Source organism: Polypterus senegalus, chromosome 15 (assembly GCF_016835505.1).
Source record: "Polypterus senegalus isolate Bchr_013 chromosome 15, ASM1683550v1, whole genome shotgun sequence".
Taxonomy (NCBI): domain Eukaryota; kingdom Metazoa; phylum Chordata; class Cladistia; order Polypteriformes; family Polypteridae; genus Polypterus; species Polypterus senegalus.
Genome location: NC_053168.1, coordinates 136,754,424 through 136,781,619, shown reverse-complemented (window position 1 = coordinate 136,781,619; position 27,196 = coordinate 136,754,424). Strand labels below are relative to the sequence as shown.

At 34.8% G+C, this 27,196-nt stretch overlaps 1 protein-coding gene across 1 annotated transcript in view; it reads right to left on the bottom strand.

Moving 5' to 3' along the window:
* ctdp1 (CTD (carboxy-terminal domain, RNA polymerase II, polypeptide A) phosphatase, subunit 1) overlaps positions 1-27,196 on the bottom strand; it is a 116,177-nt gene that overhangs the window by 27,399 nt on the left and 61,582 nt on the right. Inside the window, exon 12 of the mRNA XM_039736516.1 lies at positions 25,167-25,351. Within this exon, the coding sequence (XP_039592450.1) occupies positions 25,167-25,351 (185 nt within the window). The remainder of the gene's footprint in view (positions 1-25,166; positions 25,352-27,196) is intronic.

Genomic DNA, 27,196 nt, shown 5'->3' with positions numbered 1-27,196 from the left:
TACTGGCCAGGCCCGAATATGATTAGCTTCAGGTGGATGACCTGTTCTGAAGTGTATACAGTATGGCTGCTGGCTGTGAAAAATAAGTGCCTTTCATAGCTAAACCTGTTTTGGGCATAATAATAATTTCTTGTGTTTTATCGTATACATAAGGAAACTTAAAATTGCTCATAATATACAAAGATCATCCTTTTGCTAGTTATAGATTTATTTGCAAATCTGGACAGCTTTTTCCATTTATTTTCTTTATACAAGTCCAAGTTGCTACTGGGAAATAATTGACACATCACAACAGAAAAAAGAGCGATAATTATAGTAACAGAAATGGACTTTGTGAATCTGAAAGCCAAGGCCTTCTAAAAGCCTCTAGGACATAAAAGAATTAAGAACTTTTAAAAAACAATTAAAACAATAAGTGAATACATAGTTTATTAAATGTCTATTATTCTTAGTCCATCCAGGCTTCTTGTTGTCTATGGCTGTTCATTCCTCTCTGTCAGTAGTTCACCGCCACTTTGTGATGGCCCAGATGCTGGTGACATTGGGCTCATTCCTTTATCACAGGACATTGATAGTCATAAGACAGATGGACTAGTGCAACGAGGACAAAAATGCTTTATTAAAACAACATAAACCATTTTTTCAAAGCGTGGTGACATTCAATAAAGTCTTGAATAAAGAATTGATTAAAATAGTAAAAGTACAGAAGATAGATTTATTTATTGATAAGTTTTATCCATAAACAGATAAAACCATGTACAGGACAAATTTCTCTCAATACTTCACAGTGGTCCACTTACTTGCCTCCCCCCTCAATCAGGTTGAGAGTCTGACAAATGCAGTGAACCTTTAGATTTCTGTCTCAGACATCATCCGAGTCCGGCTCTCTACTACTACCTCCACAGGTCCAGAAACCACACTGATTTGCAAAGGTTAATTTTACAGAAATGTCATAGGGTATGAAATAAGAAGTTCATGTCAGAAAATCTTGAAATGTTACCATGTTGGCAAAGCTAAAAAGAAAGCAAAGCTACACCCCATCTACTGTATGTCAAGTTTTTCTGTAGTAGTTTTTCCCTCCCTGCACAGTGGTACTAACTCACTGTTTAGCGAAATGTAAAAATAATAAACCGCTGATACACTAATACAGTAGATAATAAAGTCTGCATTGTGTTCTTATCCTTAATGTCATTGGCATTTTATTTCCAACACCATATTTTCAGTAAATTGCTATATAATGCTGCAGGCATGCCAAAAAAACAAAAAAACAAAAAACATGCTCTGAAAAAGGAACATTGAAAACAATATATGAAAATTCAGTGCAATTCCCAAATCTATGGATGGCCATAGATCAGGTAAAGATCAAATAACAACGTATTATGTCAAAAACTCAGAGATGGTGAATACTGCCTCCACAGAGATGTAATGCAAAAAGCCTAAAGTAAAGCAAGATCATATGAGACAGAAAAGCAGACCTAGCAGAGTGTCAAGTAGGTGGCATTTTTAATGCAAATATTATAATGTTGTTTACTGACACTTCTGTGCTTTAATTAGAGAAATAAAAATCTGGCACAAAACACTTGAAAGGCTGCCAAATACTTGGCACATGCTACAATATTTAAAAACTAAATGTACTCCAAAACAATATTAATCTCATTATTTTTGACATTATTTTCTAATAGCTGTTGGCACAGAAAGAAGTAAATGATCAACAAGCAAAATGAACAAAATATTAAATATGTAAAATAAAAAATGGTTATCAAGTGAAAAAAGGAAAACATCTAGCAGAAATTTAAAGGTTGAAGCAAACAAAAATGTAAATAAATAAATGAGTAAGATAGACATATTAAACAGAGCAGTACAGCTAGAGCTATAGGTTTAAATTTCCCCTTGGGATTAACAAAGTATCTGTCTATCTAATACCAAATGTCGGATTTTTGAACAAAAAATGTGTACTATAAAATTGGTATTGGCCTACTCAAGGCAGGAATCATTTCACCACACAATAATGCAACCTCATCCAGTCTACCTTATTATGCAGCATTTACAGCTGTTACTGAACATAAGAGCATGTTATTACACTGATAAGGAACTTCATGGAAACACAGAGAGAACAGGCAAGCTCCATTCAAGCAGCCCCTCAGCCTCAAAGTGAACCTTGAACCTGTGTGTTGTCAGGCTAATCACTATTCACAAAGTCTTCGAAAAATTCAGACTTGAAGAACTGTACTAAAGAAAGCTTTTACTTAAATTAGGTATAATAAACAGTTATAAATGAACTGAACTCATTATGATGATGTAGCTAAGCTTAGTTGATTCTCTTGGGCAAAACAACTCAAGAGTAGATGATGTTTATCTAACTGGCTATCTTATATCATACAATTTGGGCTACAGGACTGTAACCAGGATATTTTCAGGAAAAATAATATATCAATATAAAATAGCAGATTAACACCAGAATTTTAAGTCATACAAAACTTACCACATTTAAAACATTTTTTTGTTTTACCTGATCATAAAAATTAACTTAGAATACCTCATTAAAAAAGAATTTCAAGAAATTGCCTTTTTATTATAGTTTTTACAAGTTAGTGCCATTCAGGAATAGCTGAATCATGCTGCTTCTGCATAATGCTTTCCCCTAACAACAATCAGGTGAGCTAATGTGGGAAGAATGACAACTGCTCCCCATTCAACAATGGAGGGAAAATGTGTGATGCTTTGACATTATTTTAAATGCGGTATAAATTTACATTGCACCACTCCTGTGTTATGATTTAACAGGTCAAACTAGTAAAAGGCCTATGAATGACAACAGATCAATTAATGGATGTGTTCACTAAAAACGACCAACATTACATTCAAAAGGAAATTGGCAACACACTGAGTAGTAGTTTCAGTATCTTGAAAATATAACAGCACCATAAATAACTGCAACTGATATTTGAACAAGTCATTGCTGTATCTGTTAAAACACAAATGGTGGTGTTTATACAGTATGATTTCATTTGTATTTGTTATGTAGTTGACTCTTAAAAATAAATTCACTCACCTACTCTTAAAGTAACACACACCACGGTGTATTTTACTTCTTTGCCAGGACACTTTGGCCAGTGGTACCTTTGCAATTTCCTTTATAGATGGGGTGCACTTTCTAGTGTGAACAGAATAAGTTTTAGCATAAAAGGCATAAAGGACGCATAAGTGAGGAAAATTAAATTGTGCACATTTTTGTGAATCATGTACATTACATAATTATGGCAAAAAGTACTCTTATGCTTCCTAGGAAGCCTGTGGGGTTGTGGCAAAATGTACAAAACAGAAAAACCTTTCACGGTCATACATAGTCACATATGATCAATTTTGAGCAGCCAATCAACCTTAGCTAAAACCCTGTAGAAATGTGGAAGGAAACCAGAGAATTTGGGGAATACAAGGACATACATTAGGCAGAATGTGAAAATTTTGCATAAATAGTCTAACAGCATAAATGAAATTCTGTAACTTGTTTGCATATTGTGTATGAAAAATATTGCTTTTTATTTGCTTTTACATATAAATATTTACCATTTGCATTAAATGAATATACACTTATGATTTTTGTCTCCAAAAACCACATGATGCTAATGCTGTTTTTAAGAATACCTACAGTATACAAGCATACCATTATCCACTACTACATTTGTTGAGAAGTGTGCACTGTTAGCTACTAATATAAAGTTAATTTAAAGGCTTTTAGTAAGTCTGTTAAATAAGGTCAATAACAGATGCAACCTATAATCATATTGACCTAGCACACCTAGTGAACCATAGCCTGAAGGTGACTTTTAGATTGATGAAAACTTAAAATGTTTAAGCATACATAAAGTATACAGTATATAGCCTACATACCGTATGCACAATATTCTGTTTAAGTGTTGCTTTATTTTAATTTCAGAACTACTAAAATACCAAATTAAGAGAGGACTGAGATATTCTAATTAAGGGTCACTATTATGTATTTAGATGCAATTATAAGAAACAGTGTTTGTTAAAAAGATGAGTGGCTAAAGATAAAAAAAAAAAACACTTGATTAAGACAAAGGATAAAAATGAATTACTATAATTCTACTTAAGTACGTAATCTAGTTTGTATGTAAGAATATGTGTTAGATTTTTTTTTTAGAATAGCATTAAAAGGGTCAATGTATTGATCCAGATTCCAAAGATCTGAAAGAATCTCAGCCTGGGTCTCAGGGACTTTCATCTAACCTTTGAATGCTTCTGGTGACTAATCTACACCAAGGGTCATAAAGATCAATCCTTTGAAATCAGAAGTTAAATTATTAAACAGTGGGGTGCATTGATGCTATGAATTGTGAAATAAATTACACTAACCACAGTAGACACAAAAAGGCTAGCTGTACAGCTCAAAATATAGAAACAGGTGTTGCTCATAGTGCAGCCAGCGTCCCTCTTTCCTGTTGTGCACTCATTTTATTATAGGGACAATAGGTTGTGCTTTAACTCAGACACTTCCACTTGAAAGAAAGAAGTGTGAAATATTTAGGAGCCCACAATCTTTCTGAAGAATTGCACAAATGACACATTTTCTAAATACAGTATGCGGAAGTACACTGGATTTAAGGAGTATATTGCTAATGTGACTCTACAGGAACAGTTTAACCCCATATGCTTAAGAGTGAAGAATTTAGCATTTGCTGGAAGTAAACGCCATCTTCATAAAGTAGGTAAAGTTTGTTATTTTGAACTTCTTAATGCGGAGGGTGGGGAATCAACAGTGATTATAAAGTAACATGAAGAAACTTCAAGGTATTCAAGACAGAATGAAAACTGTACAAATGGAAACACTGTGCCTTTTGCCTTATTTGAAGTAATACAACATGTACAAATAACAATTTGTCAAATTGCAGCTTTTGATTTGAACTACAGAGAGAAAATTCATTTTTCCCCCTCAAATGAAATTATTAAAAAGAAGGATGACTATTTTAATCAAGAACTTACAGTATGTAAACCATGTTTGATCCTAGTGTATAAATATTAAAAAATGTAGAAAAAATATGTTCACATCAACGCAGGAATTAAAAGTCTGACTAATAAAAACGAGCAGTCAATATACCTAACCAAGGGAAGAGGTGTAATATTGATCAGACTAGAAATTTGCTGAACAACTCTTCACTGTTAAGATATGCAAACATTTGTTACACCTTGAATACTTTGTCTAGTTTTTACTCACTGTTACAGCCACAATATTCCATTTTTTAAAATGATTCTGTAATCACATACTTTACATTTGCTTCTATAAAGAAGATGTTGTACAAAACCCTGTAAGGTGTGAACTTGGGTGCAAAGATTTAATTAACCCATTTTCTGATAACCATAATAAGAACCTACGTTATGACTACTGTATAAACAAATGAAAGAAAGACATTCATTTTGAGATTAACTAAAACTTGACACAGTCATGATCTTCCTTTATCCACACAAAACCATCACAAACAGTTAAATCACTTAGCCACATTATGAAAACTCTTCCAGGCTTCAAATGGCTGGTATCATTCTTGCACACATGAAATAAATCAGTCTTCTGAAAGATGCATCAGTTCATTAACTACAATAAGGCTATGGTATAAGCATACTTCTTTTTTAAGATTAACAAAACCATTTTCGCAACTGTTCTCTTGAAGTACCCTTTAAAGATATTTTTTTCTGTAAAGCTAACACTATTATTCAAAACATACTTTACAATAGCCTTCTGATTCTCCTTTTTGCAACAACACAGGCTTGTTCTACTAAGTTATTGATCTCTCTTGGCAAATACAATATTTTATCTACAACTACCCATTTTGTGGCCACAAGGAAACATACTGCATATTATTATTATCACTACTTACTATTTGGCGGACATCTTCATTTAAATTTCAAATATAAAGTAAGTTGGCACTACAAAATTTGTTGACCATCTGACAAAACATCTCTACCTTACACATGGTGTTTATTTATTTTTTAATATTACATACAGTATTTGAAGTACACTTTAAGTGTTCAAAAGTATAAACCTGAGCAGGGGGAAAAAGTTGAGATACTTTAAATTAATTAATTATGCTGTGTTTTAGTATTGTTCTTATACGAAAACTTTTACAGAAGCCAATGGTTTATAAAGTATCAGAAAGTCATCAATCCATTTTGAACAGTATCAATTGTGAGAGAGGCAAAACCTGGACAAACGTTCATCCTGTAATTTCTGCCATTCCATCCAGGTTCGACTCGGTCCTTGTCCTATGTGGTCTCTGATTTCCTGCAATTGTAAACTGGGCTAAGCAGTTTGATGAATGAATTTCTCTAATAACCAAGTATTGCCTAGTGTCTAAATTAGCAACCATTTCCTTTAAAACCTAATGTGGAATAAGGTGCCAAGATCAACATTTAAACCTTCCATATAAGGAGCTACTAAAGCACAGATTAATAGTTAGTTCTGTCTTAACTGAAACAAAACATCAATAAAACAATAGAATTAAAAGCTGGGAGGAAAGCCAGAAACTTACTCCTGTTTACTGGTCTTTGAAATGCATAGTAAAAATAGAGACTCTTGGTTCATGATAAACTTGGCATGGTTTGCACCTGGCTTTGTTCTATCCCACCATTAAACACGTTGGTGCTAATTATGGAAAGCAATAATGTCCATTGAATTTATCCCAACCAAAATTACACACACTACTTTTAATAGACATGTTAGAATATATTGAAAATTACAATTTAACATTAACATAGTATGGTTGTGGCTTTCAAAGATACTACATTATAACTGTGCTACAAGTATACTGAACTGCTGGCTGGTTTACTGTACAACAGCCAAATTAGCTATTAAAGAAAATTTGAATCACATTGGGAAACACTACCCAAGAACATTAGCACTGTAAGAGGTTGCTCCTTGAAGTCAAACTTTACACCAGTGGTCTTCAGTGGCTGCAGGTTTTCACTTAAACCAATTTCTTAATTACAATCCAATTTATTTACTACTAAAGCTTTCCGATATTTGGACTTAATTTTAGTTACCTTGCCTGTTACAACTCCTATTAAAACCTTGCCTATTTTAATTTTTAGGAGCTGCATTTATGTTTTAATTGTTGCCAGTTTTCTTAACCAGAAATTACTTAATAATGAAATGCAGATAACCATTAAACCAGCAGCTCTCCAGCTAACGTGCTTCTTTTTAAACCTGTGCATATGCACCAAGAAGCATCGGTGTTAGAATAAATGAGAGGGGCATTGGAAGGACCGTGAAGTTTGAATCTGTTCTGGTCCACAAAACACATGGACAGAAGGAAACTCAACAGTGTAATTAAAATTTCTCTTGGATGAATGAAAGCACTAACAAGCCAAATAGATAAATACCAATTTTCATTATCAGCAAAGACTGAATTCTAATTAGGAAACTAGTTGGAAGGAAAACCTGCAGCCACAGCAACCATTGAGGACCCCTGCTTTACACTAATCTTTCAACATGCAATATGGATCATTGCATCTCTTAACATCCGCCAGTCAGATTCAATATTTTCTTAGAGATCAATAAAACGTCAGCTGGTTTCCACGCAATACTTACCAATTATAAATTTTACACAAAATAAGTATGTCTTTAGATAAATCTAAGGCTCTGATGATCACTTAAAAAATTAATGTGCTTCTTTATTTTGAAAAATAGCTGCTACCATATCATGTACCATACAGTATATTGGTGGTAAGTTAAAAACCTACTGTCAACAAAAGGCTCTCTGACACTACCTTATCAACTATCCAGCCATGTCCTAACCTTTTTCTCAAGACTGCAGGGAGCTGGAGAGAGTTTGGTGGATCTTAATTAGCCTGGTGTGACTGAATGAGTCCTACGACAGGCCTCATCCAATATGGTACTAATAACAGTATGGATAATATTTTTGTCCTGTTTTCAACAAAAAGTAAACACTGTCCAAAGCTTAGTACTCTTAGTATTCCCAGGCAGTACTAAACAATACACAAGTAGAGTACATAGTTAAGAAACTTTAAGAGAAGAAATTCACTTGCACCTGGATAACACTTTAGTTCAGATATTGCAAAAGAGCATCTGATCTTCATTTACTCCTGTGTAATAAGGCCTTAACAAAGGCTTCTTTTGGTCTTCATAACATTTATAGAACATTGGCAGATTGGTTATTCATCTCTGTGCAGTGTGGCCTATTGACTTGATGGTAAAATGATTTAACATGGATGATTTACAGGTTGTATACTAAATATGTAACATCAACAGAAATGTGTCTTAATTAAGCCATCTCAGACCACTCCAAAGTGACGTGTTATTAATAGGTCACACAGCCGAGATGGATAAATACTTTACTGATGCTTTGCAAGTGTTATGAAGACGTACAGAAGTGTTTGTTAAGGTCAGTTGCATAGTAGTCAATGAGTAATGGATGCATTTTTGCAGTACCTAAATGAAAGTTTACTGCAGATAAACAAAAAATGAATAGGAACAGCTAACAATTAGAAGTGTGAAATATGTCAGACATCAACATACACTTAATATTTAATATATTTCAAAGACTTTGTATGCTGTGATGCTGCTATTTTCACCAGTTTTTATGTCAAATGTACAAGGTGAAAAAGCCAAAAATGTTTTGTAAATATTTACACTTTAAACCCAAGAAGCAACACAGCTTTTAGGAAAACATTTCGCAAGTCACAATTAAAATAAAATGCTTTCTTTTAAATGACAAAGTTATTTAAATATCAGTTTTAAAGCTTTCAAACTAATGCATTAGGGCAATCACTAACATTTTTAGTATTTACTTGGAGTTAATAAAAGGAACATACTTCATTGATAACTATAAATACCTCCTCATGATCTCTTTCAAACAATGCAGCCAAAAAAACGTTATTTATTGTAGATTAGGTTGGAGGTTACAGTATCAGTAATGAATCAAAGGCTAAACCAACCCAGAACTTTGTCAAATTGTGAAATGTTAATGCCTGAAATCATTTTGATAGTATGGACCTTGGGAATCACAAAAGTCTTTTAATGAAAGTAATATGAACATAAAACTAACACATGAATTCCAACCAGAAGGCACCTTAAACAATAATTGAGCATAGGTTCAAGCGCAGTGATGAATCACAGTTTATGTTCATGCATGTACCTGCACAACACAATATATGCAACATGCACTCTCTATATCCACAAATGAACAGCACAGGGTTTTACACTGCTCCAGGAGAATGCCTTTTCCCTCGAATGCACAGGATTTTCTCTGGGTATCCTGAGCTTCCAAGAATATCAGTTTCAAACTATGGGTGACTTTAAACTATCCTGGAGAGAGTGATTGTTTGGTATATGCATAAGTGGGTCTTCTGATGTTCAGGTTTCCCTTTTTGGGTTCGTATCCAAGCCTTCCACATAGGCTTCTGCAGCCCTGAAGTTGATTAACAGGTTTGATAATGGATGGAAAAAAACTTTTATTTAAATAATTAAAATGCTATACAAATCCACTTCCTTAAATGACCTAAAGAACTATGCCAGTACTTACTGATTGGATGAATGCCTTCAATTTTAATGAAAAGAAAAAAGAAAAAAAAAATCACAAACACTAACAACATTACTATTAACATAATGCAATGCAAAATCTTTTTCTCCCTTCTGAATGACGAACCGTTTGAGTTTATGCAATATTAACTATTAGGAATAAACAAGTTTTATCACACTCCATCAACACCTGTGCATTTTTAGAACCCGGTTTACTTTTGTCATTTGACTAGGGATTCCTGGTCACAAATACTTAACACAGGATAATCTTCCCCAGAGTTGGAATTGATAAATTTTCCCCTTGAACACAGGATTAAATAATGATTCTTTCAGTCAGGCTTAGAGTCTCTTTATTATTCAAAACATTAACTTACTAAAGCAGAGCTGGAACAGTTACCTTTTCATGACAACACAATCTCACTAAAGCCTTCTTTATCGCACAGAGACTTGAAATGGCTCTGGTCACAACAGTGGTCTAAAATTCTGGCATCAGTAAGTAGATGGTTGAAACCACTTTACAATACAAAACAGAAGTCTGTGCAGCAAGATAGTGCTAAGGGCAATCAAATGTCAACTATAATGCAGACGTATGCATGTTATCTAGCAGCACAGACAGAGCCATCTTCATTGAAGCTTTCTTTCACGAATAAACTATGAAAGTGAACAACTTTCAGTTTCTTAAAAATAATTGATAAATGATGCAGCTGGCCATATTACACACTGATAAACAGATAAGCCAGAAATGAGCATTAGCACATTACAAACGTCTTTAACATCTAGTAGGGCCGACAGCATTGCTTAAATGTTTTCAATTTTAAGAAGCTGAAGGATTAGGCAGTGGGGCAGATGAAACTGAAGAAGCAACTGTATCACTCAAGAAATGTACTTTGTCAGCTGAGATATGAAAAAACTTTTCTATGACATTCAGAAATAATGTTAAGCTTACTAGTGCCATCTTTAACTTAGAATCACATGCTGTATTAATATGAATAAGTATAATTTTATGCAAAAATTACATAATAAAAATATAATGTAAAAGTTAAGAGTGTTTGAAAACAACGTAAAAATTAAATCAGAGGTAAGGACTAACTTTTTCTGTATTAATTTGGCTTTTAGTTATTAACCACTTTTTGTAACTCTCAATTGCTACTGTTGTGGTTACAGGTATTATTATGTTTGACAACCATATTTAAATTGATTTCAAAAAAATATATCTATATATTAAATACCTTGCTTACCCCATTTATTTTTGTAGTGATAATCAAGAAAAAGTTTTAATGTCTTGATTTCATGCAGGAAGAGAGAAAAAAGTTTTATATAACAGAATTCAATGGTGATCATCACAGTATAACAGCAAATGATTTGGAAAACATCCATGAAAAAAAAAATTAAATAGATAAAACTCATGTTACTCATGTCACATACTTCACTTGTCCATTACTCAGTCGTATGCTCGAAACGTGCAAAACACATGTATTTTTTGCTAAAATATTATTAATAGTTACTTCAGTAAAAATCACCTTACAACATAAACAGGAACAGGTTTGTCATAATACCATATTTCTGAATACAGGTCTCTTAACCAATGAATGAGGGGGAGGGGAAGTAACACTGATGTTATGTTCTTTCAGATCTTTTACTGTAAAATATCATGAGATTGCAGGTCTCTACTGGTAAACAAGTACAGACTTTTATTTTATGTGCTTCATTCTGAGTTAAGAAGGACCTGTAAACATTTTTGTTTGCTCAAAGACAGAACAAAGTTCTAATTAAATACATTTATATTACTTACAGTACTGTTCCTTTAGAGAAAATGTTTATTTCTTGTTTATACTGGGTGTGTCTGGCATACAGTTCTATAGTAAATGTTCTCTTGTTTGATATCAAAATAACTGCGAAATGAAATTAACAGATGTTCTGAAATGAATTAGCTTAGGAAGGGGTATAACAGTTGTGAGCACAGAATGCTGTCTAGCACTAAACTCTGGCATTTTCATTACATTCTCAATAAATGTTCATGTAGTTGTCTCTTCATCACTCTTACTGACACTGCAATGACATCAAGCTACTAGCAGGACTCATTTGCATAGTTACTCGATATCACCTGAAGCATCTTCACAAATTTCTCATTAGGATATGATTAAATAACCAGCTTTAGCAAACGAAAAGTAGAAAAAATTTAAATTTACAAATATTATGCTAGAAGCAGTCAGAAACATAATAGAAAACAATTTTGTTATTATTAATTACTTGTAGAATTATGCAAGCATCTGTTTCTTCTTTAGAAATAGAAACCAGCAGTCCTTTTTTCCAGTTTCCACATCCGCAGGTAATTTGGAACTCTATTTTGAGTAATGCAACATAAGACAGGTGATTTTTAAGCGTTATGTGCTTCAGCACTTGCTGGTCTGGCTCTGTGAGTTTGCATCGTTTACCACTTCTTGTCTGAGCTGCTGTTGTTCCTTAAAGTATCTATCTATCTATCTATTTATCTATCTAATACCTCCACTTTACAATAATAGCACTTATAGCTGACTGGGCAAATCTAGCAGAGCAAAAACTTTGTGCTGACTTGTGCCAACAATGTAATCCAATGACAACGCCATGTTTAAAGGCACTGAGCTGTTCAGTACCACCCATTCTACAGCCAATGTTTATCAATGATTGCATGGCTATGTTTGATTTTATGCCTCTGTTAACAATGGGAGTAGATGAAACACCTAAAATCAATTTTGGACAATAAAGTATGCCTAGCATGTTAAAATGACTTTTCAGTGTGACATATTAACAGCTCATGTGCCTTTAGAATATGATGTTACATGACCATTTCCAAACCTTATACTGCCTTACATATTGCAATTTTAGGTAAACCAACATAGTGAAGTGAAGTGGTTTTACATTGTTATAGTGTACAATATTCAGTGTTACAACTTGGGGTGAAGCAGGTTGTGATCCAGACTCTTCCAATTTAGAATTTATCACCAACCTCTGTAATTGCATCTTGGACTTTCAAACCAACAGACCTGAGGATATGAGGACTGGTAGCAAGACCTCCTCTACACTGACCCTTAATACAGGCACTCCCAAATGTTGTGTGCTGAAACCCTTTCTGTACTCCTTCTTCATCTCTGGCTGTGTGGCCAAGATATAGTTTTAACTCCAACATTATATTTGCTGATGACACCACCATGATAGACCTGATTACCAACAATGATGAGAGAGCATACAGAGCAGTTATCTACTTGCTGATTGAGGTGAGCTAGGACAATAATCTCTTCCTTTATGTCCACAAAACCAAGAAGCTGGTAATTGACTTCAGAAAGCAGACCACACATTCATACACATTGGAGGGGATGTGTTGAAAGAGTGAGCAGTTTAATACTTCTTGGAGCGGACCATAACTGACTAAATGAAGCAGGCACAACAGACTCTGCTCAGCCACCTTTCACACTCCTTCCTTGTTGCAAACAATACAGAACCATTGGTAATTGCACCAGTATACTCAGGGATAGTTTCTTCACAGAACTCTGAAGGTTGCTAAACAATCTATCATAAAAGCAAATATTGTATATGTATCTGCAGTCAAATAGGGGTTTTTATTTGCCATTGTAGCAAGCAATTCTTTCAGGAGGTTTTCTTGGTCTGCGAGACCTCAACTTGACCTCCACCATTTTTGGTAACTGCAATTTATTAATAACACTACAAACTGAAGAAACAGCTTTGCTATCTTCTTGTAGCCTTCTCCTGCTTTTAAGCATAAATTGTTTCATTTTTCAGGGTGCTGGCCAGATGCTTAGAGGAGACCAGGGCTGCTTATTGTTGGGACAAGGTTTGAGGAGTCAGAAAATTTATATAGCTTTGCAATATGCATCACCTGGGGTTTCCTAACAATGACAGTGAACAAGCCATAGTCCTATCGAGCTAATTAAGATCAGAGACCCTGGTAAAAATTATCTGAGACCTCAAATACCTTGAGTTGCCCCAACATTTGCATGGTGCAAGAAATCTGCAGCAGAGACCTGAAACGCAGTATACAGTATGCCATGCAAAGCATGCCCAACTGTAACGTGGGACGAACATCTAAAACACTTGCAAAACATACAAACCGGATTCCAAAAAAGTTGGGACACTATACAAATCGTGAATAAAAACTGAATGCAATGATGTGGAGGTGCCAACTTCTAATATTTTATTCAGAATAGAACATAAATCACGGAACAAAAGTTTAAACTGAGAAAATGTATCATTTTAAGGGAAAAATATGTTGATTCAGAATTTCAACAAATCCCAAAAAAGTTGGGACAAGGCCATTTTCACCACTGTGTGGCATCTCCCCTTCTTTTTACAACACTCAACAGACGTCTGGGGACCGAGGAGACCAGTTTCTCAAGTTTAGAAATAGGAATGCTCTCCCATTCTTGTCTAATACAGGCCTCTAACTGTTCAATCGTCTTGGGCCTTCTTTGTCGCACCTTCCTCTTTATGATGCGCCAAATGTTCTCTATAGGTGAAAGATCTGGACTGCAGACTGGCCATTTCAGTACCCGGATCCTTCTCCTACGCAGCCATGATGTTGTGATTGATGCAGAATGTGGTCTGGCATTATCTTGTTGAAAAATGCAGGGTCTTCCCTGAAAGAGATGACATCTGGATGGGAGCATATGTTGTTCTAGAACCTGAATATATTTTTCTGCATTGAATGTGCCTTTCCAGACATGCAAGCTGCCCATGCCACACGCACTCATCCAACCCCATACCATCAGAGATGCAGGCTTCTGAACTGAGCGTTGATAACAACTTGGGTTGTCCTTGTCCTCTTTGGTCCAGATGACATGGCGTCCCAGATTTCCAAAAGAACTTCGAATCGTGACTCGTCTGACCACAGAACAGTCTTCCATTTTGCCACACTCCATTTTAAATGATCCCTGGCCCAGTGACAACGCCTGAGCTTGTGGATCTTGCTTAGAAATGGCTTCTTCTTTGCACTGTAGAGTTTCAGCTGGCAACGACGGATGGCACGGTGGATTGTGTTCACTGACAATGGTTTCTGGAAGTATTCCTGAGCCCATTCTGTGATTTCCTTTACAGTAGCATTCCTGTTTGTGGTGCAGTGTCGTTTAAGGGCCCGGAGATCACGGGCATCCAGTATGGTTTTAAGGCCTTGACCCTTACGCACAGAGATTGTTCCAGATTCTCTGAATCTTTGGATGATGTTATGCACAGTTGATGATGATAGATGCAAAGTCTTTGCAATTTTTCACTGGGTAACACCTTTCTGATATTGCTCCACTATCTTTCTGCACAACATTGTGGGAATTGGTGATCCTCTACCCATCTTGGCTTCTGGGAGACACTGCCACTCTGAGAAGCTCTTTTTATACCCAATCATGTTGCCAATTGACCTAATTAGTGTTTATTGGTCTTCCAGCTCTTCGTTATGCTCAAATTTACTTTTTCCAGCCTCTTATTGCCACTTGTGCCAACTTTTTTGGGATTTGTTGACACCGTGAAATTTTGAATCAACATATTTTTCCTTTAAAATGATACATTTACTCGGATTAAACGTTTGATCTGTCATCTACGTTCTATTACAAATAAAATATTGACATTTGCCATCTCCACATCATTGCATTCAGTTTTTATTCACAATTTGTTTAGTGTCCCAACTTTTTTGGAATCCGGTTTGTATATGAGAACATTGCAATGCTGTCGGAAAGGACGGACACATGGTCTCTGATATATGCACATACCAATTCAACCAGACACATGCTTAACTGGGACATGGTGCAAGTAAGATTCAGGGCTAATACTGAAAGTGTCAGAGAGCTGGCTTAAGCATGGCTGTCAAATTAAAACACCATTAACAGATACTTGGACATGAATCCAGCATATGCAGGCTTAAAAAAAAAGAACAACATCCAAATAACTGAAAAAAAAAAACTTTAAGACAAACATCCTCCGAACCACACCTTGCTAATCCAATTCTTACACCCATGATTTCTGTATGTCTAATCATTTTCCTCTGAAGATAAGACCTGGTAGGTGTTGAAACCCAGGAATATTACATCTCTCTGTTATATAAAAAAAAAAATCTTGGGATGAGATGAGACCTGTTCAGAGAGACGAGACAGAACTTTCTCAGAAAGACATTTTCACGTCCCACAAGACGAGACTGTGCCAAGAGATTTAACCAGGCCCGCGGCCGGAAAAAGAAAAAGAGTAGATAACAAAGTACAACGTCGTAAGGAATTCAAAAACATTCAAAAACGAGATACACATGCAGAGCAGGTTAGAGATAATGTAAGCACTAAAATTCGAAAGTCTTAAAAAAAATGATAGTAAAGATCGCATTAGCGCAAACAGACGTAAATTATTACTCGGTGAAATAACAGAACAACGAAAAGAGACTGAAAATATTGTTCGGATTTAAACTTTAAGTCTGAGACTTGTAGATCGTCTAATTCATGTTGCCAGGAGGGGTCAGTTCTGTCTCTCAATTAAAAGAATATAAAATCTTCCCCTTCATAGGGGCGCGCCTTGGGAGCGGGACCCCCAACAGGAGCAGAGGATGTCTGGGGTATCTAAAATATAGTTTATCTAGAAGTCATAAGTACCTCTTCCTCTTTTGATGACTAAACAATATGTCAAAAGACTTCTTATGTGCCCTTACTGCGCTAAATAATATAAAAACAATGCAAGTCTAAGTATTTTAAAAATAGCTGATGAATCTCTATTTATTGCCAATGTTTTTTAACATGTTATTCGCTTTCCAATCCACATAAAAGTATAGTTCTGAAAGGAAAGACAGAATTAATGAACTGAACAATTCTGAACGTGCTGCTAGTACACGTTAACATTATTAGCTTGGTAAGGATAAAATAAGAAACAGCTGCTTCTTAGTTTTACAGGTAGATTAGGATGTAAAATAATACACCCAATTTAAAGCGTGCTGATTAGGCTTATTAGGATAGTTGTTCCCATAGCAGTTCACATTTAGCTTAGCAACAGTTGCTTATAAATATATTTGCACAAGCCCTATTATAACTATACAACTAAACCAAAAAAAAGAGAGGTAAACAAGAAACAAACATTAAGACATGAACCTTTCAGTGGTCACCATCCTCACAAAAACAAATGCCTTCTGACTTCATAACTGTGCCATTATTTCACTAGCAGTTTGCAAATTTGAAATTTCCTATAATTTTCTAATAACGTACAGCTCAAGCATAGCTTTTATGTTCAGTGTTAATGTCTTTTTAAATGACTGCAGTTTCAATTTCATATCTGATGGTCAGTCATAAAAGCTTAATTTTTTTTTTCTTTTTAAATCAAAATATAAGCAATGTTTCTCTGCTATCCTCAATTTCTCCTGTGAGTGGGAGTTAAAGGCAGTTTAAGCAAATCTGTTTACAGTATATAATGAAAAAAACAGAAAATTCAGATGCAGGAAACACTAGCTGGAACACCCTATGTTTTCTGTAAAAGGCAATCAACTGTATATTACATTAATGTCAAAGCAATGTCTGCCCAGCCACAAAAAGTACAGTTTAAACAGCAATGTTATGCAGCCTAAGGGGAACTGAGCACTCATCAAATGGGATTTTAAAATAAACTCTTAAAGCACAGAGTAGATTCGGTCCCATATGGCCTGACGGCAAGAGTACATCAGGTGAAGAAAAACAGCCTATGAAGCTAGAGATTAGGGCATTTTAATTTTTACAGTTTACTAACTGCTGAGCAAACGAAAAAAATGAAATACATAAAAAGGGAACATGAGAATTATTAATGCAAAAATAAGAAAGGAAGATTTTTGTTAAAAAAGTGTAAAAGTATAAAAAGTCCCCTTTGACCATTAAATGATTTGCCAGGCTGATTGAGAAATGTTACATCTTATGCTTCAGAAATGAAAGTCATTTTGCACACCACAAAACTTGAAAAACGAATGAACAGGCCAGCTGAATGGAGCCACTTGTTTATTTTTTTTTTAAAGACAAATATATTTTGGAGGTAAATAAAATAATTAATACAATTAGTATAAAAATGAGTTCTCCTTTCAAACAATTCCTGTATATAACACAATGACAGCATATTGTTAAGATAACACATAGTTTGCCAACATGTTGCTAACTTGAGTGTCAAAGGGTGATGGAGAAATGCTTGCATTGCTAAGCTCTACTATGTGGTACTTGTAATAACAGCAACACCATCAACAAAAACTATGTTTATTCATACAGCACATACACAAATGTACCTCTAAATGCTTCATGAAAGTAAAAGAAAAATGAAAGTTACTAAAGAAACCAAAATGAAAGAATGCCTAGTTTCTAAGTCTGCAATGGTTAAAATGGTCAATGTCTAAGTTCAACTTGATAACACATTCTATCGTCAGATAGCAAAGTTATTAATTTAAAAAATATACATATAAATATTGTTATTATGTTGCACTCAGTGAAAACAGCTGTACCTGCCACAGTGAATATATGCAAAGCTATGTAAGGGTATCCACCTTCATGACACTTTAGTCAACCTGTAGAGAACCTTTAACATAAGGCGGATTGTACCATGGTGCTCCAGGAGACACTATCAGAGCTTTCTCCGTAGCAATTACAAACCATTGCATAATCTTCGACTAGACTATTTTTTTCTGCTATTTTAAAAACATTAATTTTACTTATGGACATTTACTTGCTGTAACCCTCTTCACCTAAAAATTCAGATTTTGCTGGTTCCATCAAGTACAAGGAAAGAACCAGCCCACACAGTGATACCAACCCATCACAGATGACACACATACACACACACACCTAGGTTCTCTTATAATCAGGCAGTTTATAAATTCAATTTAGACCAAGACAAAAACGTAAACATATGTAGTTGGTAAAGCTCCACATATACACAAGGAGAAATTTATTTATTGCTCTGATGATGATCTTTCTGATCATAAAACAGGTCATTACAATAGCAACTGATGAGAAGAATTCATAATTAATTGCAGAATTACTGTATAACATTAGAATAGCCCTGTAGAGTGCCTTTTTCTCTGGCACAATTTGGGTCAAAAACTAATCAGCACATTGGCATCTCATAACGGGCTTACGTTTTGAGTTTGGTATTTTTCCGTTCAGCCATTTCAGCTCTAGACCATTCTCAAGAAACTGTGATAGACAGACAGACATACACTCACAGACAGACAGACACCCATCATTGAGATATCAATGTTTTCAGTATCAGGGGAACCTAAAATGTTGAAAACCGGAGATCGAAATTTTTGACGAATTTAAAGCAATAAAATATTAGGCTCTATACTGCAGTTGCATTTATTTAAATATTTTTCAGTTTACAGTTTAATCTTTTGTTTTCTTCTAAGAGTTTCCCATAGTTACTTCTCAAGATCACTACTTGGCAGTACATGTTTTATATGTACATGAAGATGTTTTATTAAATAGAGTCCTATACTGTTAATGTGTTCATGCGTGTGGAAGCACATGTGCGGATGTAGTTGCTGCTGATCAGTATTTTGGAAAGTTATCTGATAATCTATTGAAATTCTATACAACCCATTTTGAGTATTTAACATACAGTAGTAAACAGTCCTAGTAATGCTAATTCAAGAAGCAGTATTAATCTTCCTAAATGCAAGTTAGTAACTTTTCCAGGTTTTGCTTCCCATCAAAATTCCACTCTTATTAGATGTTTCAATACATATTAAATGTATAATTTTTAATAATATAATTTTTTCTTCCCCACATAATAAAAATGGTAAGAGATACAACTAGGTTTACAGATATAGAAATTAGAACAACTGCATCCATTTTGTCATTTTCAAATCCAAAATTAAAGTCATACTTGGACCAGTTGGTCTGTAATGAAGAAGCTGTTTCACATCAGTTTGACAAAATGAGGGCAATATGATTAAGTACATAATGGGGAACTTCTGAATACTGTATGAATATTGTCTTCAAAGTGATACTCATCCATAAATATACATTCAGAATTAACTAAAAGTAGTCCTCTTAATATGTCCTTCAAATAATGCAATACAAGAAAAATAGAAAACACTGCTGATAAGGTCAACATGCAAGCTGTTCACTTTAGTACTGCTATCCTTGTCACAACAGGAGCAAAACATTAAGCTACCAAAAGTTGCAAGTTTTACATTACTAAAAGTTTTAGTGCGTATCTGACAAATATACAACCTACCATGAATAGAAGGTGCCTTTGTATAATGATCTCTAAATTCATCAATACTTTAAAGAATGTGAGATTAGTAAAGATGATGTTAATTAGGTACAAGATATGCATTATCAATATCATGCACATTTTATCAGTATTGTTAAAAAAAAAAAAGATGTCATTAGGCAATGGTAGCATTACATTGTTAGTGTTTATGCATTTAAAGCCTAACTCTATTTTCTCTTAAGAGCTTGCATGTAATATCCTAATGCGAGGATTTCAGCTTGAATGATCATTTAAGAATCTCTTACTAACTTGGATAACAATACATTTTTCTTATTCAATGATATCATCCATAGATTTCACAAGCTGTGCCCTTTCATGCTGATGTACAACTAAAATGCAAGGTGGTATTTAAGAATAGGCTGCCTTGTTTGATTTTCATCTTCTGCTTATACCTCAATCAGTTATAAAGTCCACCTGTCACTCATTCATTCATTCATTATTAAGTTTTCGGGAGCAAAACTGGATTAATGGATTTAAAGCTATTGTTTTTAAATTGTTTTTTTTTTCTCAAAAGGATATATTCTGATACACATATTCCAATGTAGCCATGTTAACAGTAACCATTTTGATCAAGTTTATTCAGAAAGAAGAACGGAGTATGAGAGTTAGAAGGCAGTTGATTTGCATGAGGAATAAAATTTAGACAGATGTATTTAAAAGTCTATTTCAGTTTGCAAAATCAAAAGGAAACACTCATTGACTATGGAAAGGGCAGTCAGTAAAATGTCAGATTTAAACTGTAACACAGGATCTTTAGTTACTTTTACTCCTAAAGGTAGCACTTGAATTCTGATGCTTTCTCTTCATTTTGTTTTCTCTCAAACATTTTTATACCCAAGTTGCCTGGATAATGCTATGGCCTTAAATTAGCTTGTTTAATTAGTGCTTTTATGGTTGTGAGAAAAATGAATGTATGTTTACAGAAACAGAAGTTTTTATGAAATACACTTAAAAAATGTTGGTTAACCTTAGGTTTAACAATATAAGCACAATAACTAATGCATTTGCAATTAATGAATTGTATAATGAGCCAATAAACCTATATGCAAGATGCCCAACTCCAAGTTGTAGCCAGGCTGGAGAATTAACAAAGATGTTTAGTACACCATTCTAACAATATGAGGTATATTAGGAAGTTAAACACATTGTAAAAGACACAATCAAACATTTAGCCGAACTGTCAAAAATAAGACATGAGAGGGTCAGACGTTGTTCACCGAGTACAGTACTAACATTGCTCTACTAACATTGCTCACTTTCCCACTAATACCTAATGTTAGCAGAATTATTGGTTACCAGGAAGAATTAGTTTATTATTTATACTTAAGATGTCCGTCTGACAAGAAACAAAATGCTCAGACTTCTTGGAATGTGCCTTGACTTAATTACTTATTATGCTGAATAATAGCAGCTCCAAAAAAAAAGAATCTTTCTCAGAAACAAAGGTACTTTGAAGAATAAAATAACTGCTGAAGAAATTCTACCTTCAAAATGCCAAGCACGGGTAATGAAGAAGGGCTGAAAGCTTTATAAATTATTACAAAATGTGCAGTAACACTGAATTGGACGAGTAATGCTCATTATTTCTTAGGCAATAATATGTGTGTTAAAAATGATTAGTTTCTTGTATTAATCATATTAATTAACTGGTATGTTGTCAATCTACCTGACATTTTGGTGAGCTTGCTGCATGCTCTGTTAAAGGTTACCATCTGTAGAAACTGTTAGTCTTGTACAGCTACATTTCTTGCAAAGAACATTTAGTTAAACTTTTTTTAATCAAAATAATATGTTTTGGCTTCTCTATTTCAAAAGTTATAATCTACCATATAACAAAACACTAATGTCTGAGGAAGAGCAAGAGTGAGACACACGAGGTGGAGTAAAAGCGTAGGCGGCACACTGAGATTCGCTTTTAAAGATAGAAGGTATAAAAGCAAACCGAAGGTGAGCAAGTCACCTTGAAAATAATGACGGTATGAGAAGCAGGTTTTACTTGGAATGTGCTTGAGAAAGGATACCAAGAAACAACACTGAAAGTACTTATATGGCAAGAGATGTCAAATATTTTTAAATGTACTCTATTACCTGTGTTTGACAGGCAATATGGAGAGTCTTATATATAAACGTCTATGCGTGGAAGTGTGTGTGTCTTTTCGGCCCGGAAGTGAGAGGTGGAGTCGTGGTAAAGACTCCACCTCCGAGGAAACAGAAAACTCACTTAGTCACTAATACACAAGCGAGGCGAGCACGTCAGCAAAACGAAGCCTCAGAAGAAAGACAAAGTCGCTTAGCCGCTAACATTGGCAACATGGTATTCCCTTTTACTCTTCCTCCTGCCGCTAATGCACAAACAACATGAGCACGTCAGCAAAACGAATCCTCCTAGTCAAGAGATGCCCAGAGTAGTTCCTTTCAATTACCTGACATCTCTACATTTCAAATTTTTTTCTGACAATTTCAATAATTTCTAGGACCCCGGGCTTTTGAAAGCGCAGGCTGACGCAGCTAGTATTTCATTTATTATAAAACGTGTGTTTTAAATTATGCAAACATACGTAAAGGAAATAGAATTGTAATAGCCACATATTTTCTGTTAATTCACATGATATAGATCCATAAATTATTGGTTAGAGACAACTTTTTTTTTTAATTTTAGTTCTGTACATTACCACAATAAATTTTAAATGAAACAACTCAGATGCAGTTGAAGTGCAGACTTTCAGCTTTAATTCACTGGGGTGAACAAAACGATTGCATGAAAATGTGAGGCAACTAAAGCATTTTTTTTAACACAATCCCTTCATTCCAGGGGCTCAAAAGTAATTGGACAAATTAAATAACCACTGTTGTCTTCCGTGGACATCCAGGTCATTTTGCATTGCTGAGTTCACCAGTGCTTGCTTTCTTTCTCAGGATGTACCAAACTGTAGATTTTGCCACTCGTAATATTGTAGCAATTTCTCGGATGGGTTTTTCCTGTTTTCGCAGCTTAAAGATGGCTTCTTTCACCTGCATGGAGAGCTCCTTTGACTGCATGTTGACTGTTCACAGCAAAATCTTCCACATGCAAGCACCACACCTCAAATCAACTTCAGGCCTTTTATCTGCTTAAATGATAATGAAATAATGACGGACTTGCCCACACCTGCCCATGAAATAGCCTTTGAGTCAATTGTCCAATTACTTTTGAGCCCCTGAAATGAAGGGATTGTGTTAAAAAAATGCTTTAGTTGTCTCACATTTTTATGCAATCGTTTTGTTCAACCCACTGAATTAAAGCTGAAAGTCTGCACTTCAACTGCATCGGAGTTGTTTCATTTAAAATTCATTGTGGTAATGTACAGAACCAAAATTAGAAAAAAGTTGTCTCTGTCCAAATATTTATGGACCTAACTGTAATATAAAATCTGCCTATGAAATCAGTGCGATCCTGCCAAAATTGAATGTCTAAAAAATATATTGTTATAAATAAATAAAAGTATAATCCTAAGAAAAGTAAAATATTTTACATTTTGGGCCTTGTATGATAACAAATTCATATGCACATCTGAGTACTGGTAACCATTAGATATACACAAATGATAAAGCTTTGGGATTTAAAGAACTATCAAGATTCATGGTCAGTCTGTTGTCAATGAGACACTAAATATTTATAACTAGCCGACGGCATTCAGCGGTGTAAGAATAAGAACGGAAAACGGTGAGAAAGGAATTCAGAAATCAAGAAGAAAGAAATACTTCTTGAAAGACGCAGTTGTGAACAGGTGTTTTGCTGGAGACAACAGATAATGAGTCGAAAGATCTAACCCTAGAAAAAGCCACGTACAACTGACTGTGGCTGAAGACTGGTTGTTGTAGATTAAGGCAAATCTTTGCAAACATTTGTCCTTGGGACTTGTTGATGGTCATGGAGAAGGCAAGTCTGAGTGGGAATTGTGTGCGTTTAAATTTAAAAGGGAGATTGGTGTTGGAAGGAAGGAGAGAGATTCTGGGAATGAAAATTGTTTCAGAATTTTGGATAGCAATCTGTTTGCCCTATGTCGTAGTGAGAGTGCATTGCCGTCGTCAACTGTTTGTGTCAAGAAATAACCCACTGATAGGAACAGGCAGTTGCCGGATCCTGGAATAGAGATGACGTTGTGCAAAAACCCATCGACAGATTAAGATACCGTTGTTCATTTAATAACAAAAGCTTAGGAAACAACCGTCACAGTATAATGAAAATAGCAAGGAGCTAAACCAATGCCAAAAGTCGAGAAAGACCTTCCTGTAGCAGGCAACGGAAAAGACTCCCAGGCGCACACATGGCCGAAGTGAAAGGTCACGCGGTCAGGCTGGATATAGGGCGGTGAAGTGACACCAACGGGGTCATGAGAGAGGAGCGGGGAATGTGGTAGTCCGAAGGAGGAATAGGAATCGAGAAAAGCGGTATGGGGGTGTATGGGAGGCCGCAGGCAGCGTGGGGAAGGGTTTGGAAGAGGAGGAATAGGAATTGAGAAATGCCGTGTGGGCTGCGTGTGGTGTGGACCGGGTCTGAAGAGGAAGCAGGACGAACCAGAAGAGAAATATATATGAGATATTGTTCTTTACAGTCTGTACTTTCATTGCTGTCGAGTTGCCTAAAAGCCATAGCCACGGTCTTTGCCTGAGAAAATTGTAAAAGAAATGCTCAACCTATTCAACAGTGTGGTTAATAAAAGATCCCTAATTGTCCAGCTCTTGTAAAACACTAACAGTGACAGAGTTGTCCCAAAATTTTAGAATATACCTATGATTGTCCTTACATGTATTGAGGAAGTCAAAAAACAACAGTGATAAAACAATAAAACAGCAATTTAGGGGACTGGACTGCACTAATGTGTAAGATTCCTATCATAGCCATTTAGCTGAAGAGTTAAGAATGTAACATTTAATAAAGATCTGTTTTCTTAAATGAACTGTAAAAGTTTTTATATGGATGCATGACATATTTAGGTGCTTAATATTTTCCTCCTCAATACATATGACTGGTTGGCAGGCATTCAACCCAAACTGTAAGAAGTACATCTCTGTACTGGTTTCCAAACAAATTATTTATATCTTTAAGTTATGACCCTCTGTAATAAAGACAAAGGATAACACAGCTAAGGTTAGGTTATTGAATCAAATACACAGTTCACTTTTTGAACAGCAAAAGGATAACCAGAATGGCCATTCTCTTATAATCCAGTATGTGAAGACATAAAATAAAACCGTATGGACAACTAACAAAATCCTTAAATTTTATGTAAGAAATCCTTATTATTAGAACAGATTTAGGGCAGATGGTGGATATTGGGATGTGAAAACTATCTACAGTGAGATTTATAAAAAATACAAAATGAAAACATACCTCTGTGTAGCATCTTTCAAACTGCCTTCTTCACTTGATGGTGTTGAATGTCTTTCTTTAGTTGCAGTTTCAAGATTATCCACAGGTATACTCTTTGGTGCAGGTGTTAGTTCATCTTCCTTAAATTTCTCCGCTTTTCCACCTTCACTTTCATTGTCACTTTCTTCTCCTAAAATGTCATCCACCTGTAACATTACAGTACATTTTGGTTGATAATGCAGCCACTTAAAAAATAAACCTCAAGTTATCAAAACAATTCACCATATTTATTACAATGCAATAACTGTATTAGGAGCAAAAAAATCTTTCAAATATATTAACTACGTGTAATAAGAATGTAAATAACTATATCTGTGGTATCTTTTGAAATGAAGAAATTTACAATAATGAACACTCTTGTTGTTTTTCTAGTCAGAAGACTAAATGCAATAATATTTATTATATATATAACAAAACAAATCATATCTAGAGTGGATGGTTTCATTCTTCCATCTAGTCTCAAGAGACCACTAAGACTGCTTTTTATGCGATTCATATTTTCGGTACAGTATCTAATTAAAGATTAATCAGATGGTCTGTTACTGCTTGTAGACTGTAACAATTTAAACAATAATGAGAATACCAAACAAAAAAAAAAAGTAAAAAAAATAAATAAAAATCTATGAATCATTTTTATATATATTTTGCACATGATCTGCTACAGTACATTGAGCTTTTGTTAAAGACTTGGGACACGGCAACTGGCAAGTCCTACGTTCTGGGAGTACCACCTAAGGCCATTCAAGGTAATTTAAGGCAGGTTTAAAACAATATCAGTGTTTCTCTGTAATTAAAATGAGTAATCATTCCAGTCCAGGTTTCCTATTCCTTCTTTTTTTATTATATATGTATCTTCAGTGGAGGTCTATATTTAGAACAAATAAAATCCCTCTTAGCTCTCCTCTCATATTCACTCATGTTATACTTTTCCAGTGTCTTTATCCCCTAATTCCAAACCTATACACTCTCATTACTTACTGCTGTGCAAAATCTCCTAGAAACTCTTTATCACTTTCCATTACCTGGTCTGGCAAATTCCTTTCCGATACAACAGTGTGTTTGAATTTTGAATTCAGAAATGTTAAAATCTCTCTCTCTTCCAATTCTTTCTATGAGCGTCCCCTGCCATGTCAGATTTCCCTTATTTTAAATTCTCAATTCCCTCCCCCAATGTACTCCAGCAGAGGGTAATATTTGTTGTCAGATAATATAGAGAATTTAGGCATTTATATTTTAGTATTAAACATCACATTGTGTGTGCTGCTTAATTCCCTGATTCATTGTGTTTAAGTCCTAGCCTGCCATGACACAGCTTGCATGTAACTTTAGTCTTATGTGAGTGACAAAGATTACTGACTAACTATATTAAAAATAAAAAAGTGACTGTAATAAGAAGAAATCTGGAAAAAAAAACTAGTTTTTAATGGTATTTAGAACTATAAAACACAGCAAACTACAAATTAATATCAAAGAGGTGGATACATAACTTGAATTTTTTGCAGTTCCCTTACAGCCACATGGTTTCTCCGAATTTTATTTTAATGATTAATACATCAAACATGTTAGTACCTTCCAAGTTCTCTTTCCAAGTTACTTATTGATTAATTTATTTTAGAATGTATGAGCACCCCCGGGCTTCTCTTCCATTCAAGTTCCTTGAATGTAGACATAATTTATTAAAAATTAAAACAGCACTTGTTGGGCCAACTCAAGATAGGAGTTAAAAACGGACATTTCTGACGTTTTATCTTTAACGTGGTAATGAACTAGAACTACTTCTGAAACTCCAAAATGATGAAAACTAAAATTATGATTTGATGGCCACAGAGCTAAAATCAGATGTAGACATGACTTTAATATTAAGGAATCTCTTTTTAACCATTTAAAAAAAAAAAAAAAAAACCTGTAAGAAACTTGATTCATTTTAGATGATCCTGGAGCTGGAATGACATCAAAGTCCTGCAAGTAATTTTCCTTTCCATGTCTCATTA